Here is a 16647-nt window from a genome sequence, read left to right as displayed (position 1 = left end):
ATTTACACTCATGGCTTTATTTATTCAAATAACTTGCTGCTTCTCCCCACCCCCAGGGGGATTTAAAAAAAAAAAAAAGAAAGAAAGACTGGCAGACCATCCTTCCATTACTGCCCTGTGCAAAGAACCTAACATAAACAATGTCAACAAGAATCATTGTGTTTAACAAACTCCAAGATGTGCCCCAGCACTGTTTGTAAGATGTAAATCAAGACTGGTTTTATTTTAGTGTGCAGCTAAATTCAAACGTCTGCTTCATTTTAGATCTCAGCCCCCTGAAAAGAGCCAACCAGGCTTTATCCAATATTGTCAAGTGTGCAGATTCAGTGAGGCATCAAAACACAAATGTGAAACATGACCTACACAATGTCCATTTACATACGGATGATTGAAAGGTCACCATACTATGATAGCCCTTGGTGCTTGTCACCAAATATTTCCAACTCTGACTTCAGGCACACAGCAGGATGGGACCTCTGGCTTTGATGGGAGAGAAACAGACTCCGGCCATTGAATCTAGAACAGGTGTGATATGCATCACTTCCAGGCCAGGGCTTTTAACATTACCATGTAAGACTCTATAGAGCACTCCCTCTTCTGCCAAGGTGATGAGCAATGTTCCAGATGGTGGCTGTGCTGCCAGCTTGGGGCCTGGAGAGAGGCCAATGATAGCACAATGATAGGCACCTTTCCCCTAGCCAACCTTCAATGAATCAGTGAATACAGAGCACCAGCAAGAAATCAGTCTATGTCAGTATGAGCTTTGTTTATGACTGCAGCATAAACTTTCCTTTTCCTGCCTGACACCTCAGGCAAATAGTATCATGAAAAGGGCTTGGTGACTCTAGAGATAAGTTAGCAGATCCGTGTAATTTAGTATCTGAAGCTAAATGTTATTATCTTGTCAGGGAAAGGCTCCTCAGCCCACAGTTCACATGGCCCCAGCCATCATGTTCCAAAATCTGAATTAAATAGACCTATTTACAATTGGAAATTGAAAAAGGAAAGTTACAGTTGTAACCTTCCGAACTGCCAGTTCTAATTTATTGGTCTGTCAAGGTTCTTAGTTGTAAACAATAGAAACCACTCTGGCTAGTTAAGCAGAAAAGGAATTGATTAAAGATTTATTAACTTGCAGAATCTACAGGGCAGGAACACCACCTCCTGACACGTAGCTGTAGACTACACTGCCTCATTGTTGGGCAGATGCCGCTCATAGCTCACTTCACCACTGCTAGAACTCCAGCCGCTGAGCCATTCTGTGGTCCTCATACCATCTACTTCTTTCATCTGTGAGGTGCAATCCAAACTCTCATGCAGGTGCATCTGAATAGTGATGTGCCTAGGTCCCATGAATGTCTGTTCCTCCATCCATCCTTCTTTCCTTCTTTTCCTCCTTCCTTTCTTTCTTTACCAGAAATTGAACCCCAGCCCGTTATTTAATTTTTTTTTTTTGAGGCAGGGTCTCATTAGGTTGTTTAGGGCCTCATTAAGTTGCTGGGGCTGGCTTTGAACTTGTGATCCTCCTGCCTCAGACTCCCAAGTCACTGGGATTACAAACATGTACAACCACACCCAGTCATGAATGCACTTTAAGTGCAAGGGAAAATGGTGGGGAAGGATTGGCTCTTTTCTTGAAAAGGTAGAGAATTCCTCAAATAAAGGAAGGGAAGATGTGGCCAAGAAAAGTACCCACTTTGTAAGTACCCACTAAACCTATGGTACTATATAACGGTGTTCTTCAGGGCTAGTTTTAGTTCATAATTGGGTTCCCAGAGACCTGGTTTCTGCAGGTCTCCTTCTTCATTTAGTACCTGAAAATCAGTCTCTGGCTTTACTATATCTGGTTGAGTCTGTCACTTACAACCTGGAGAGTCCTAACTGGTACAGAAGTAACCATACACTTTGGAATCCCAAACTAGTCAGTTGGAATGGGGATTGTAAATAAGCAGATGCCTGAAGAATTATTTGAATGATTTTTTTCTTAAAAGTAACTCTGCATTGACAGAAAAAGAAAATCAAAGAAAGTAAGACTCTAACTTAGGTTTGAGAACTCTAATTGGGATCATAGACTGAATTACTGATATTTACTTTCTCTACTAAAAATCTTCACATATAACTTTTTACTTTTTAAAAAAGCAAGGGGGCAGAATTACATATACATAGATCCGTAGGCATATACCACTGAATAAAAAATCATGTACAATCATATATATTCAAGGTACCAACTTATTGCCAAATTCTACTTGGAAATAAAGTTATCTATAAGAAAACATCTCAACAGAAGTAATTAAGAAATAAAGATAAATAGGTACATACATATACAAACTCACACATATGCTAGGGTCTGGGATTATTAAAACATAAAAACAAAAACCCAAACCCTGTAATCTATTTTAGGTGCTCAGGTCCAAGATTTCCAAAATGAGCTAGTTGAAATAAGAGAATAAAATACTGTGCAAAAAAATAATATTCAATAGTTAGGTAATGACAAGGCCTTGACTTTTTTGGGTAAATTAGATGACATTTCCCTGTCTCTAAAAATGGTGTCCAAGACAGGGAGGGGTACTGTTGTACCATGTTTGGGGAAAGTGGCCAGAACCAGTCAACCCAAGGCCCTGGAGTGGAGTCAGGTTAGTCACTCTGGTGGCATTGGAAGGAGAAGGAGAAAGAACTCAGAAAGCCAGGATTTCCAGACTAGCCCTATTCCTCCACAATCAAAAGAATGTTACATTAATATTGTATTAATATTAATTCATATTAATATTATATTAACATTAATATTAATAATATTGGTATATTCCCTTCAAACTAACCCTCCCCAATGTCCAGCATCAGTCTTTTTAAAGTTTTTTTATATGTATGTATTCTTTAGATGCTCATGGACCTTTATTTTATTAATTTATTTATATGCAGTGCTGAGAATCAAACCCAGTGCTTCACACGTGCTAGGCAAGTGTTCCACCACTGAGCCGCAGCTCCAGTCTTAATGTAACTGTCTTTCTTAATAGGAAGAGTTCAAAAGGACCTTGAGCTTCTCTTTACCTGTTATATGAAGGGCTGCCACTGAGCAGCATTAATCTTGCTTGTCACTTTTTAGGAAGAACAACTGTTAATTTGAGAACATCTGGCTTATGGTTGTAACTTTAAATGCCTTCAGAGATCAGATAGGTAATATAAATGGAAAAAACGATAAGCTGGATCCCACTAGATGCTTCACCTAAAGATATTCAAGACAGGGTTGGGGCTGTAGCTTAGTGGTAAAGCACCTACCTGGAAGGCATAAAAAACCCTGGGTTTGATCCTCAGTACCAAGAAAAAAAAAAAAAAAGAAAAAAAGGATATTTACTTTCAAAAAACATAAAATGCTATGTGGCTAGGACCAAAATCATAGTCTAAGTTTACCTCCTACACCATCAACTAGCAGCCCCGCTTGCTATTCATTTAAATTATATATGGCCCCGAATCATAAGGCTCCTAAAACTCAGTTTCTTTTCAGGTATTTGGCAGGATAAAAATGCTTCTTGAATAGCAAATCTTCTCACTCTCTTTTAGCAGAGACTCCACAGGCCATTAATGGGGACCAATGTGAGATATTCAGAGGACCCTACTGCTGCTTTTCAAAGAAGCTTATCAACCCTTTGTAGACTCCTCCTCTGTGTATGTATGTCTCATAGCAAATTAAACAGGCACCTGTTACTTTCTATGAATCATAGAACAAAGAGCCAAACTCCTTATAAACACAAGAACTCCAAAGGTATCATTGCACAGATGGAAAAATCTCAAACGCCTACCAGCCTTGACAGTGTCCAGTTTAACTCTGAGGCCCTGATTCTCTTCACAGACTAAATAGGAAATCTAATTCTATTGAGAGTACTGACAAGGCATTCTTTCCCTTAGAGAAAAAGGACTGGACAAATTACACACAAAAACCTAAAACCTCCACCAGCGGTTGTTGAAAAACAATACAGCCTCCATTAGCAGTTCCTTTACCCCCAGAGTGCCCTCTGAGAACTAACTGCAGGGGATGGAAAGAGTGCAGAGCCCTATTCCCTGTTGTAGGCACATCAAAGTTGTAATAAAAACCTGCTTTTCTTTATGAAACTAAGCAACTGCTATTTCACACCCACATATTGCTGGAGCTCATTCAATTACCCTCAATGACTTGGTTTAAAATGAAAATACTTTGCCTCCTGAGGACAGTGTGAGAGGACTGATTCATGCTACTTCCTGAAGGACAGAAGTGTAGGTACATGTGCAAAACCTGAGGGGCTCTAAACTACTGCTGAGCCATGTTTCACAAGAAATTCAAACTTACCTCCAAGTATTTTTTAAAGAACAAGGACTCTCGATGCAGTTGGATATATCAGGGGGGCATGCTATGCCACTTTTCCTCATTTTTCTTGCTGACAATCACAGAATTAGAAAACTAAGAGGAGGATGACAAGAAATAAGAAAGACCAAATTTTGCCATATGGGTTTTCAGAAGAAGAGGAAACAGCTCTCCCCCCACCACACACCCCCACCCTGACACATTGTTCCAAAGGAGCTATAACTCACAAACCAAGCCAGCACATTGCTGGATTTTGCAGCTCAGTGACTCAGAAGTCCCTCTCCTAGCCAACATATTAAATGTCAAATTACGTGTCTCTGATAAGAGAGAAGACATTTCTTTAGGAAGCTTGGCCCCTGAGCAAGTGTCTCTCCTGTGCATATGAACCCTCTATTTTAAAAGCTGCTGTCTTTTAGATGGAGTTCCAGGCTCTAAGAGATACAGCATGCACCCAAGAGCTACATAAAGAAGCATAAATCACAGAGACCATATTGAGTCCTCTATAAATTCACCCCCCCCAAGAACTTCACCTATGGGAACTATAGTAAATGTGTTTAATAATAATAATAATAATAATAGTAATACTAATACACACAGATGGAAAAGAGAGAGAAGGGAAAGAAAAACAATCACAGTGATATTTTCAGTATGCAAAATTTAGAGATTAAGAGCTCTGATGGAATGCTTAAAGAAATCTGAAACATACAAGAATATATAGCTTCCAGGGTAGTCACAATCAAAAAGGGCAGTATTTATTTATCCATCATTTCTCATTTGTCCTCATTTCATAAAGTTCTAAGATTATAACTCCTGGTGTACAAGAGGACTTAATAACAGCTAGTTTCTATGCAGCTTGATGAAAAAAGGGGGATGCAAGAAGAGGGAAGGAATTTTATGAGGACTACACTTTTCTTTTTTATAACAGAATGTTTTATTTAAGAGTAGCATAAGCTATGATTAAAGTGGCAATATAATTGCTGAATTTTTGTGCCTCTAACACCTGCGAAGGAAGCATGGTGACAAGAAACGCCGGCAACCCAATTATTTCATGCAGGTTTTCATCCACCCAAAAAGCTGTCCTCAAAATAGAATGGAACTTGCTCTCCTTTACCAGTCTGGTAGGAGCCTGGGGCAAAGTAATCAAGAACTTCATAACATTGTTGATCAGTATTCCCAACAAGCAAAATTTAAATAAAATAAAATCCCAAGAGCCTAACAAATAACTGCCAAATGTTATTTCAGTTATTAAATGGTGCATTCAGCTTATATTACACCATGTCTTGATGTGAGGCTCAAAAGGAACAAGATTTGTCCCCAGAGAGATAGAATATTAAGTGTGGTTCTCAGAAGTGGGAAGACAGATTAGTAACTGGTTTTTCCAGTTTTGAGGAATATTTTAATTCAACTGTGATATAATGGGAAAATGAAACAAATTCAAGATCCTAGCTCTCTAGGAACTTGGGGAAGTTAGATGTATATCTGAAAATAAGTAAACGTTTAGAGAGAAGGAAATGCAGCGAAACTTTTTCCTTAAGAGGCTAAGAACCTAATATTTTACAATAATACTAAGTCCAATTGCTTCTTTCTTATATAATATATAGAAATATAACCAAAGACATACCTATGATCAGCTAATAGTAAGATGATTATATTTTTACGCTTCAATCTCTGGAATACTTGCTAGAGGTCACTATGGGAAATGCGATCCTTCCCATTGAGAACAACTTGGAGACAAAACATTCCATTTGAAATGAATTATCAGGTCTCAACATGCACAAAACAACTCACAGCTCACAGAAGGTATAGCTGTTGTCATCCCAAACTGGGGCAAGATCAGCATGGAAATAGGATTGATATGGGAAGGTTTCCAGGCGATAAACCTTGACCTGAACATTCAAGGATGGAAAGGGCAGGAGGATGGAAGAAAGGAGGATGGGGACCTTGCAGGAAAAGGAATCAGCATGAGTCGCAATAGAAATAGGTTTTAACAAATTACATTTGAAGAATGGCTGAGGCTATAGAGCTGGGACAGATTTGTGAAAATTAAAGCTACCGTTATTGAGTGCTTGGACACATTAGGCACTATGCTAAATATTTCCTTTTTATTTTCTTTCTAATCTAATTTTTAATAAAATTGAGTCTCAGGGTTCAGACTTGGGTCTTTTGTCCTCATTAGCCACATTCCCTCCCTATTTGATCTCATTCCGTCTCATGGTTTGAATGCTGACTGAACATGAATGACTCCCAAATTACTACTTCATCCTGGACCTTTCCTTCAATCCCAGATTCATATGTCCAACTGCCTATTTGATATGTTCACTTGAATGTCTAAAGGATATCCCAAACCTAACATTCCTGAAACCAAGCTTCTCCTTTCTGTCCATCTACCAAAGCAAAACAAATAGAAGCTAACTGCTCCTCCATGTATCTTCTACATGTATCCAGTATCACACCACTGCTCACCACCTCTACATCTATGGCCCTGCCTAAGCCGCTTCTGTCTCCAGCCTGGATTGCTGGGGCATCCCACTAAAGGGAATGGATGTGAAATTGCCCCCTTGTGACTCTGAGTCTATGCATTCCAAACCTTGCCATTTGTAGACAGGCTCCAATTGTCTGAAGTAGAGACAAAGTCTTAAAAGTAATTCAATTCTTGGACAGGTGACAGCAGAAACAACAGATGTTGACAGTGAATCTGAAAGAAAAGGGACAGGGAGTAGTAAAGGATATCAAGGATAGGACATTTGAGGATATCTACAGAGGAACAAAAGAAGCCAAACTCTTAAGAAATGTCAATTCCTAGCTCGAATGTCCCCTCCTCTGTTTGCCCTCCTGACTCTTCCTTCTTTAGTTTCCAGGCCTAAATTTGAATTAGCAGGCTGTTCACAGCACTAGATGTCTCTACTGAATGTCTCCCTCTCTAGACTTTGAGCTCATCTTGTGCCCCCAGCACTGGGTGCCTGGCAAGCTCCTGGCAAGTGTGTTGAATGCATAACACAGTGACATGGAAAGTACCTGAGGAGCATGAGAAAGAAGTGGCTGCTCTCTTATGAAAGAGCTAATTAAGACTTTACATAAGATGTTCTGTTTTAGAGATAGAAAAAAGAAGAGGAATAAAAAACAAAAATAACAACTGGGTATATCCAGAAGATAACATGGATGGCCTGGAGAGGAACAGCAATGGTGTGGGAAGACAGAGGACAAGGCCTGAAAAGGAAGTTATCCTTCCAAAAGTTGCCACAAAAGGCTGAATTGGAAGCTTCATGTCTGCATGAAATTTCCTATATTTTTAATGTATATGATAGACTTGATTTTCTTGAATATTAAAGATGCCAATTGCTACAAAAGAAAGAAAGAAAGAAAGAAATGGTGGGAAGAAAGAAAGAAAGGAAGAAAGGAAGGGTGGGTGGAGGGTATTGAAAAGTAAGGTAGAAATGGGCAGCTGGAGAAAGCAGCAGAGCCAATGGGAGAGCATGGTTTGGGTGGGGTGTGGGGTTTGTGATACTTAGAACAGAGGAAACACCGGCAGGAGAGAGAGTTTGCTTCAGAGGATACAATTGGTGTTGGGATCAGGAGCGATGTGCCCAAGAACAAAGCAGGCTCACATCTGCAGTTCTTAATCTTTCCACTCTTGAGTTCCATGAAGAAGGGTGGGAGGCCAGAGGCTTAAGCAGAGGTTAAAACTGGACGACTCAATGAGGTGTGCGGTGAGAGATCAATGAGTAAGAAGAGCAACAGAGCACAGCTTTGTAAGACAAACCCAAGTTATTACTTCGGTCCTCGAAGATCCAATTAATTTACCATTAAGTGGCGCTGGGGGCTTGACTTCTTACCACCGTCCAGCCACCCTATCAATACCTGGGGTGGGATTCCAGGGAAATTCTGCCAGAAGGTGGAACTTCATCGTTGCGATGAAGGTGGGAGACAAGCCACTCACTGTGGATACCCACCCAGCTATCAGACCTCCATGGGGAAAACAGGCAAGCCCTAATGGTAACCACGACTGCTTCCTTTCCCTTTCCTGCCTATCACTCAAAGCCTTCGCTCACTAAAGTAAGCAAAGCAGGGCTTCCTCCTTCATTGCTGGATGCCTGGAGCCTAGAAAGGGGCCTGGCACACGTCCTCTATGTTCAGCAAACACTGATTGAATATGGATCAAACTCAGTTCCACTTCATTCCATGGGGCACTGAAGGATGCTACCAGTGAAGTCGCCTGAGTGAGCACAGAAGAGAAGACTCTGAGGTCCCCATAGGGCGGGCTGCCATGCCCAGGGCGGAGAACTCCTTAGCTGGGCCTGGGTGGGGGATTCTGGTCCAAGGCCCAAGACTGCTGGGTTTGCCACTGACCTTCTGGCGGGGCCGCCCGCGAGGGGCGCAGCAGCTCGGCTCCGGCGTCCCGCTCCCGCCGCCCCCCGGCGGTGCTCTGCGCCCGCTGCGCACGTAGGTCACCTGTCTCTTGCTTGCACCGCGCGGCGGGACGGGCGCTGGTGGCAGGTGCGGCCCGGGTGGTCGGGGGATGTGGCCTCGCGGGGCGCTGTGGACTGAGGGTCCCGACCCGGCGCGTCTCAGCTCGACGCAGAGTCGCAGGCCCAGCAGCAGCGCGGCGCCGAGCAGGCACCGGTGCAGGGCGCCGCAGCTCCTCCCGGGAGGCCTCTCCCGGACCATCGCGGGGGTGGGCCGGGACTGCACTCAGGGTCCCGCAGGCAGCTCCTGGCCCAGCAGGGATGGCCCCGCAGGCCCGAGCTGCCAACTCTGGAAACTCCCCCTCGGGCCGAGGCAAGGGCTCGGACCCGCCTCCCTCCCTTCCGACCGGGGAAGCCCCAGCGTAACCTTATCCTGCCCAGCCCGGCGCAACCGGCGGGTGGAAGGGGCCAGGCGCGGTCCCCGGGCTGCAAGCGGCTGGACTAACCAGGGGACCCTCAAGAAGCGATCTCCGCCCTGACCTCCAGAGCTGGGCCGAGGTGAAAGACACAAGACCAGGAAAAGCTCATTTCTAATAGAATCCTCGGCCATAATTTCATTTTTTCTGGTATTGGTATTATTAGAAGACAAACGGGAGGCGGATAGGTGAGCAGCCAGGTTTTGCTACCAGGAACAAGCTCTGATTGTCGAGCAGTTTGTGCCATTAAGTGAGATATAAAAATAAATCATACTTATGCTCGGGTTTACAACTTCTCTCCCTTGAGAAGGGCGTGGGGGGTGGGGTGGGGAAGAGGAGGAGAGAGAATAGCACTCATTGCAGAATAATCAAATTAGTTATTCCATTTCTAAATTCTGCCTGAAGCCAATCCGTGCTTTCTCTCTGTGTTATGAAATGTGTGGGGGTGAAGAAGGAGAGGGAAAAGCCAGCTAAGACATCTGACAGCAGGGAGAGAGAACAGAAGTTACCATGGCATGATGTAAATCAAATTAATTTAGCTCCAAACACACACCTCCCTGCTGTCTTGCAGAGATACAGAGGGACAAATTTATCTTTGGGCAAAATACTCCCCAGCTGGTATTGCCATCATCACCTTGACCTTAATTAATCAGACTGAACGCTCACAGCCTGCAGTCCAGTGTTGCATGATCCATTTTCAGTTGCTGGTAGAATTCTTTCCCACCTTCAGTTTGAAGTGGCTTTGAATTAGGTTTAGGTTTGGGTCATTTTTGGTTTGGGTTTTTTTAAACTATAGCCAGGTCCTCCCCCACCCTGAGGCTTTATGCTTGCATTTTTCATGCTATTATGTGAGGTTGCCCCTGCTGACCTCTCTTCTCTTTCCCTTAAGCCTATGCATGGACAACAGAGACCAAGTACTGAGTCCTAGCCCCCTCCCCGTTTGAATTTTGGGAATTTTCCACAGGGAGCTCTCCTCCCTAAAATTCTCTTTCCTTCCTGGTTTAAGAAAGACCTAATTTATTCTTTGTCACTGAACAAAGCACTTACACTCTTTCTCTACATCTAACATGATTTCTTGACCCAAACTAGTCCATTCTCTGACCACTCCACATCCTTAGGCTCCTGAACCTTTCATTATGATTAACTCTTCTTTTTTTAGATACAGTCCCCAGGAAAATTGCTGTGTTTTAATGGCTTGAAACAAGTACATTTTCTGCACATAAACTATAAGAAACAGTCTTACATCTTGTGACTAGTTACTTGAATTGTATTTGAATCAGGACTCTGACATTCAGCAGTGTGAAGCTTGTAGATAAAGTACTTAATCTCAGTGAGCCTCAGTTTTCCTGTGGAAAATAAACCTACATATATGGTAGGATTATAAATATTGCAAAACTATTATATGCTTAGTTCCTACATGATATCCGGCTCACAAAAAATACTCAATGGTAATTTTAAAAATTACTTATTATTAAAGAAAATCCCAAATGTTGTCTTAAAAAACAAAAAGAAAGCATAGTTTAAAGTCAGTAAATAAAGTATAGATTTACAAGTAGCTTACACAGTTTTCTTTGGAATTAGGAGTCTCTAACAATTTCAAGAAAACAACCATTAAGAATCAATAAATCACAAATGTACTCTATTAAGTTCTATAATTGCATAATACTATTTAAGACACAATTTGTACAATGCTTTATAAACTTGGATCGGCAATGTCTGATGTAGACTTTGCTAGAAGTTTTATTTTCTATGCAATCAAGAATAGTACTAAAGAAATAATCTTTTTTTTTAAGATCATGATACTACTAACATTTAATCTCCATTCATTGTTGGGTTTCCCTCTATAAGAGAAACATGAGGAATATTTCAAATCATTAAAATGGGGGTATTTGATAAGACTCTGGACTGCGGGCGGGGCGGGGGAGAACAGGGTGAGGAAGCAATGATGCATACAAAACAGTGCAGCTCTTGGAAAGAATGAGCAAGATGAGCTCATATTTTCCCTGACTCATTTCTATGGTTCTCCAATAAAATGTTTCCATTATGGAAAAAAAAAAACTTAAATGCAATATTTAAATACCTTTTTCCCTTATCTTTTGTGACTATGTCTATGTGTTTATTAGTAATCAAAAACATCTGTTTGTATGTAGCATCATTCATTTTCTAGAAAGAAATCTCCCATTTTTAACTTCCACACAATATGTCCCTGTGTCTTGGATAATAATGAATAGTGAAATGGGTCTGTTGGTAAGCTGGAAAGGCAAATCTAACTGATCTCCGCCGTAGCTGACAAGCCATCTTTCATTCATGACCTCTGCTTTTCTCATAGAGTTGAACTTATCTTGGTCATGTCTGGATATGTTTCAAAAAATGCAAATGATCATTAATTGCTGTGTCATAGGTTGATTAATTAAATGTGTGGGTCAGTTAACCACAATAACAGCTTTCATCAGAGCACAAATTACATCCCCCTTAAGGTTTCAGCCAGCAAAACCAGTGAAACAGAACTTTTTACTGCAATCTTTTAGACACCATGCATTGCAACTTGCACACATGCTGTAGAGCAATGGTTCCCAGCCAGGCACAATTTTGCCCCCCTTGGGACATTTGCAAGTGGAGGGGGAAGGCACTACGTGGAGGGGGAAGGCACTACTGGCACTTAAGAGATAGACACCAACACTTAAGAGATAGACATTAAACGTTCTCCCACGAGACAGGTAGCTTTCCACAATACAAAATCATCGAACTAAAAATGTCAATAGAGCTGAAGTTTGAAAAACCATGCTGTAATGTTAGATGCTAATGTGACTAATTTTGTTGTTGTTGTTGTTACCAGGGATTAAACCCAGAGGTGCTTAACCATTGAGCCATATTCCCAGTCATTTTATTTTTTTTATTTCAAGACAGGATCTTTCAAAATTGCTTAGGACCTTGATAAGTTGCTGAGGCTGGCTTTGAACTTGAGATCCTCCTGCTGGCCAATGCTTTGAACTTGAGATCCAAGTTTGCTGGTATAACAGATATGCCCCACCATACCTAGCTAATGTGGCTCATTTTAATTACAGACTCTCCAAGGAGAAAACAGGCTGACAGAAAGGATCCTCTGCTGAGTGGTTATTTCTGTTTCACAATGTGAAGTACCCAGCCTGAATTAAAGTAATCAAATTTACAAGAGAAATGGAGCCGGAGTGTCAGCATCGTCCTCCACCCCCATCACCTTTTCTCACAGGTCCACTGTGGGAAATATACACAAGTAAATGAAGATATCAATAATCATTCATAATATTATCATTCAGAGATCACTATTCTATCCGACTTTTTCCTATATACATACAGTTTACCAAGATAAAATCATATAAAGCATATTTCCTTGTGATCTGCTTATTATGTTATATAAAGGATATATTAAATAATACAATGTCTGATATTTGCTTTAAAATAATCCTGTAGAGACAAGACAGGTGGGAAATGAGAGGGGGTATAAATGAATTAAGAATGTCTGTGAGTTGATCATTGTTGTAGCTGGGTATCAGGTTCACAGCTCTCTCTTATTGAGCATCTTTGAAATTTTCCATAATATAAAAATGTCCTTAAGCAGTAACCTGCTAATTATAACATCTTTTTTAAATATTTTATTTGTTTTAATTAGTCATACATGACAGTAGAATGAATTTATGCATTTTGATATATAATACATAGATGGGATATAATTTCTCATTTTTCTGAGTGTGCAGCTGTAGACTCACATTGGTCATGCAGTCACATATATACATAAAGTAATATTGTCTGTTTCATTCTACTATCCTTCCAATCCCCACATCCCCTCCCTTCCCCTCCCCTCCCTTTACTTCCCTCTAAGGTACCTCAAGTCTTCTCCAGTGCCCCACCCTTCTTATCGTGAACTAGCATATTAGAAAAAACATTCAGCCTTTGGATCTTTGGGATTGGCTTATTTCGCTTAGCATGATATACTCCAACTTCCATCCACTTACTGGCAAATGCCATAATTTCATTCTTCTTTAAGGCTAAATAATATTCCATTGAACATATATACCACATTTTCTTTATCCATTCACCTATTAAAAGACACCTAGGTTGGTTCCATAGTTTAGCTAGTGTGAATTGAGCTGCTATAAACATTGACCTGGCTGCATCACTGTAGTGTGCAGATTTTAAGTTCTTTGGGTATAAACAGAGGAGTGAGATAGCTGAGTCAAATGGTGGTTCCATTCCAAGTTTTCTGAGGAATCTCCATTCTGCTTTCCATAGCGGTTATACCAATTTGCAGTCCCACCAGCAATGTATGAGTGCACCTTTTTCGCCACATCCTCACCAACATTTATTATTGCCTGTATTCTTGATGATTGCCATTCTGACTGAAGTAACTTTATCATATATATTAGGATTTACAACATGATGTTATAGGATATAGATAGTAAAATGGTTACTATAGTGAAGCAGATTAACATATCTCTAATCTCACATAGTGTATGTGTGTTTGTGTGTCTGTTGGGGGCGTGGGAGGAAGACAAGAGTAGCCAAAATCTATAGTAGTCTCTTTTTATCCACAGAGGATGCATTTCAAGATCTCCAGTGGATACCTGAAACTATAGAACCCTATATCAAAACACCAAATACCATGGCTATCTGTTTGATAACTAAGTATCTAATGGGTAGGCCATATGTACAGCATGGATACACACTGGACAAAGGGATGATTCATGTCCCACAATGGATGGCACAAGATTTCATTATGCTACCAAAACAGCATATAATTTAAAATTTATGAACTGTTTATTTCTGGAAATTTTCTGGTATATTTCTATTTAATATTTTTAGACCACAGTAGACCTCAGGTAACTGAAATCGTGGAAATAAAAATCAATGGCTTTGGACTTATTTAATAACATGAGTTCAATAATCTAATGCAATAGAACTATATTAAACTATAGTCCTCACGTTAGACATTACTCTCTAAACTTTTCTCCCCACATGTCTGCAGTTTTATATCTTTTGACCTACATCTCCCCATTTTCTTTCCTCTCTTCCTCAGCCAGTGGTCACCATTGTTTCATTCTCTATTTCTGTATATTTGGGTTATTTTAATCAATAGTGAGATCTTGTAATATTTTTCTGTCTTATTTTACTTAGCATAATGTCCTTCAGGCTAATGCATGTTGTGGGAAATGGCAGGATCTCTTCCTTTCAAAAAGCTGATAATATTCACTGCATAAATGAACCACATTTTCTTTATTCATTCATTTTTTGACATTTAGATTTCTTGGTTATTGTAAATAATGCTGCAATGAACATGGGAATGCAAATATTTTTACAAGGTGGAGAGTTCATCTCTTTGGGGTACACCTTGAAGTGGAATTACTGGATCATGTGGAGGCTCTTTTAACTTCTTTAGGAGTTTCTATCCTATTTTCCATATTGGATGTACCAATTTATATTCCTACCATACTCTCACCAACAGTCGTTATCAACAGTTGTTAAATCATCTTGGTGATAACAGCCATCCTTACCAGTAAGAAGTGATCTTTCATAGTGGTTTTAGCCTGCTTTCTCAGATGATGAGTGATTCCAACATCATTTAAAAAAAATTTTTTAAGTTGTCAATGGACCTTTATTTTATGTATATTTATATGTGGTGCTGAGAATCGAACCCAGTACTTCACACATGCTAGGCAAGCGCTTCTACCACTGAGCACAACCCCAGGCCCCAACATCATTTTTAATGACTACATGTACCATACTTTAATCATTCTTCCAATGTCGAATTATTAGAGCATTTTCAAGTTTTCATTTTCACAAATAATACTGTAATGGACATCTTTGTAGCTAAATATATAAAGGATCAGATATGGAGAATAAGAGAAAGAATTAAAGTTTTTTTCTGAGTAATTAGAAGAATGACATTGCCATTATCAGAGAAGGGAAAGATTCAAGTATGAGTAGTTGGGGGAAGAAATAAAAGAGATTGATTTGGGTGATTTTGTTACGTTTGGGACATCTATTAGAAATCTAGGTAGAGATGTGAGTAGGCAGTTGCATTTAAAAAACTGGAATTAGTAGGAGTGGTGAGGGCTGGAAATACAAATTTAAATCATCAGCATATAGATGTGAAGGAGGTAAGAAATATTTAAAAACTTAACTTTGGTATTCACCAATTTAAAATCAGATGAGGAGGCTCTAACAAAGGATACTGAGAGAGATACACAGAGAAGTAAGAGAATGTGGTGTCCCAGAGACCAAATGAAGAAAATATTTCTAGAAGGAAAAATGAAGAAGTCTAATATTCTGTGGACTTAAAACTGCCAGTAAGGTTTGATCACATGATGCCTTGTTTATTATCTTTCTTCTCGGTCTAGAAAGCAAGCTCCCTGAGGTAGGGCACTTTGTTTATTTCTGTTATTACTATAATCCTGGTGCTTAGAACAGTGGCTGGCATATGGTATGTACTCAATAAATAACTGTTGAATTAAAGAGTGAAGAATGGATCCAGTCTGTGTGCATTTATAATTATTTTGCCACATTGAAGTCTTAAGAGTAGACTGCTAAGGCAAAACTTTAAGTCTTTTGATGATAAATACTATTATTAATTTTTAAGTCCAACAAAGAAGGCTGTAATCCCATTTAAAGACCATCAAAGATTCCTCGGTTATTATTGGGAAACATCAAAGGATAGCCTTGAGCCAGCCCCTAACAGGACAAACTAAGCAAAGTTTATGTTTGTTTTTCTCCCACTTATTTCATCACCGCACTTAAATCCACTTTTGAACTCTCCTCAAATGCCTCTCTTCCAAGCCACATCCCAAATGGGATTTGGTTTCACTGGTTTGTCCATTAGTTTTCTCCTCCCCTTCCAGAGATGTAGCTAAATAATAAATACTAGCTCAACATGACTTATGGCCCCATCAGCAGCATCCACCTTAAAGAAAAAACTCACCACGATGGAAGCTTTCATTCCTAGAGGAATAATGTTATAATAGAACGACAGACACAAGATCTGCTACCTGAGGCTAGGAGCCCTGCCTAAAACCACACCAGAGCCCACTCCACAACCTAATAAAGCTCTAGACTAGTCTGATGGAAAAACACCTGGGGGATGTCTTTGTCCTGCCTTTCATTGGAGAGAGAGCCTCTTTTGCCTCCCAATGTGTTCTCCCAATCTTTCATTTGTGGACTTGCTTTATCTTTCTCCTACCTGGGATGTTTCTCAAGCATAGAGATGAGGGCCCCACTCCTCTGGTACCCCCAACCATGTCTTGCATGGGATGGGCTTCAATCATGTCTCAGGGATTACTGACAAGCAGCAGACATCACACTCCCATCCTACTGAGGTCAGATGCAAGATACCACAGTTCTTCCAGCAGTTCCTGTTGCTCATCTAACTCAACCAAAAAAAAAAAGAATCATAGGCAAACAAATA

The 16647-nt window shown here is 40.3% G+C and overlaps 2 protein-coding genes across 2 annotated transcripts in view; one reads left to right on the top strand and one right to left on the bottom strand.

Annotated features, from left to right (window-relative positions):
- Mettl24 (methyltransferase like 24) overlaps positions 1-8998 on the bottom strand; it is a 92089-nt gene extending 83091 nt beyond the window's left edge. The window contains exon 1 of the mRNA XM_076859843.2: positions 8681-8998. Within this exon, the coding sequence (XP_076715958.2) occupies positions 8681-8998 (318 nt within the window). The remainder of the gene's footprint in view (positions 1-8680) is intronic.
- Positions 1-16647, top strand: part of Amd1 (adenosylmethionine decarboxylase 1) — a 530556-nt gene that overhangs the window by 92434 nt on the left and 421475 nt on the right. The window lies entirely within an intron of this gene.

This window comes from Callospermophilus lateralis, chromosome 6, assembly GCF_048772815.1.
Source record: "Callospermophilus lateralis isolate mCalLat2 chromosome 6, mCalLat2.hap1, whole genome shotgun sequence".
NCBI lineage: Eukaryota > Metazoa > Chordata > Mammalia > Rodentia > Sciuridae > Callospermophilus > Callospermophilus lateralis.
This window is presented reverse-complemented; position numbering and strand designations above follow the sequence as displayed.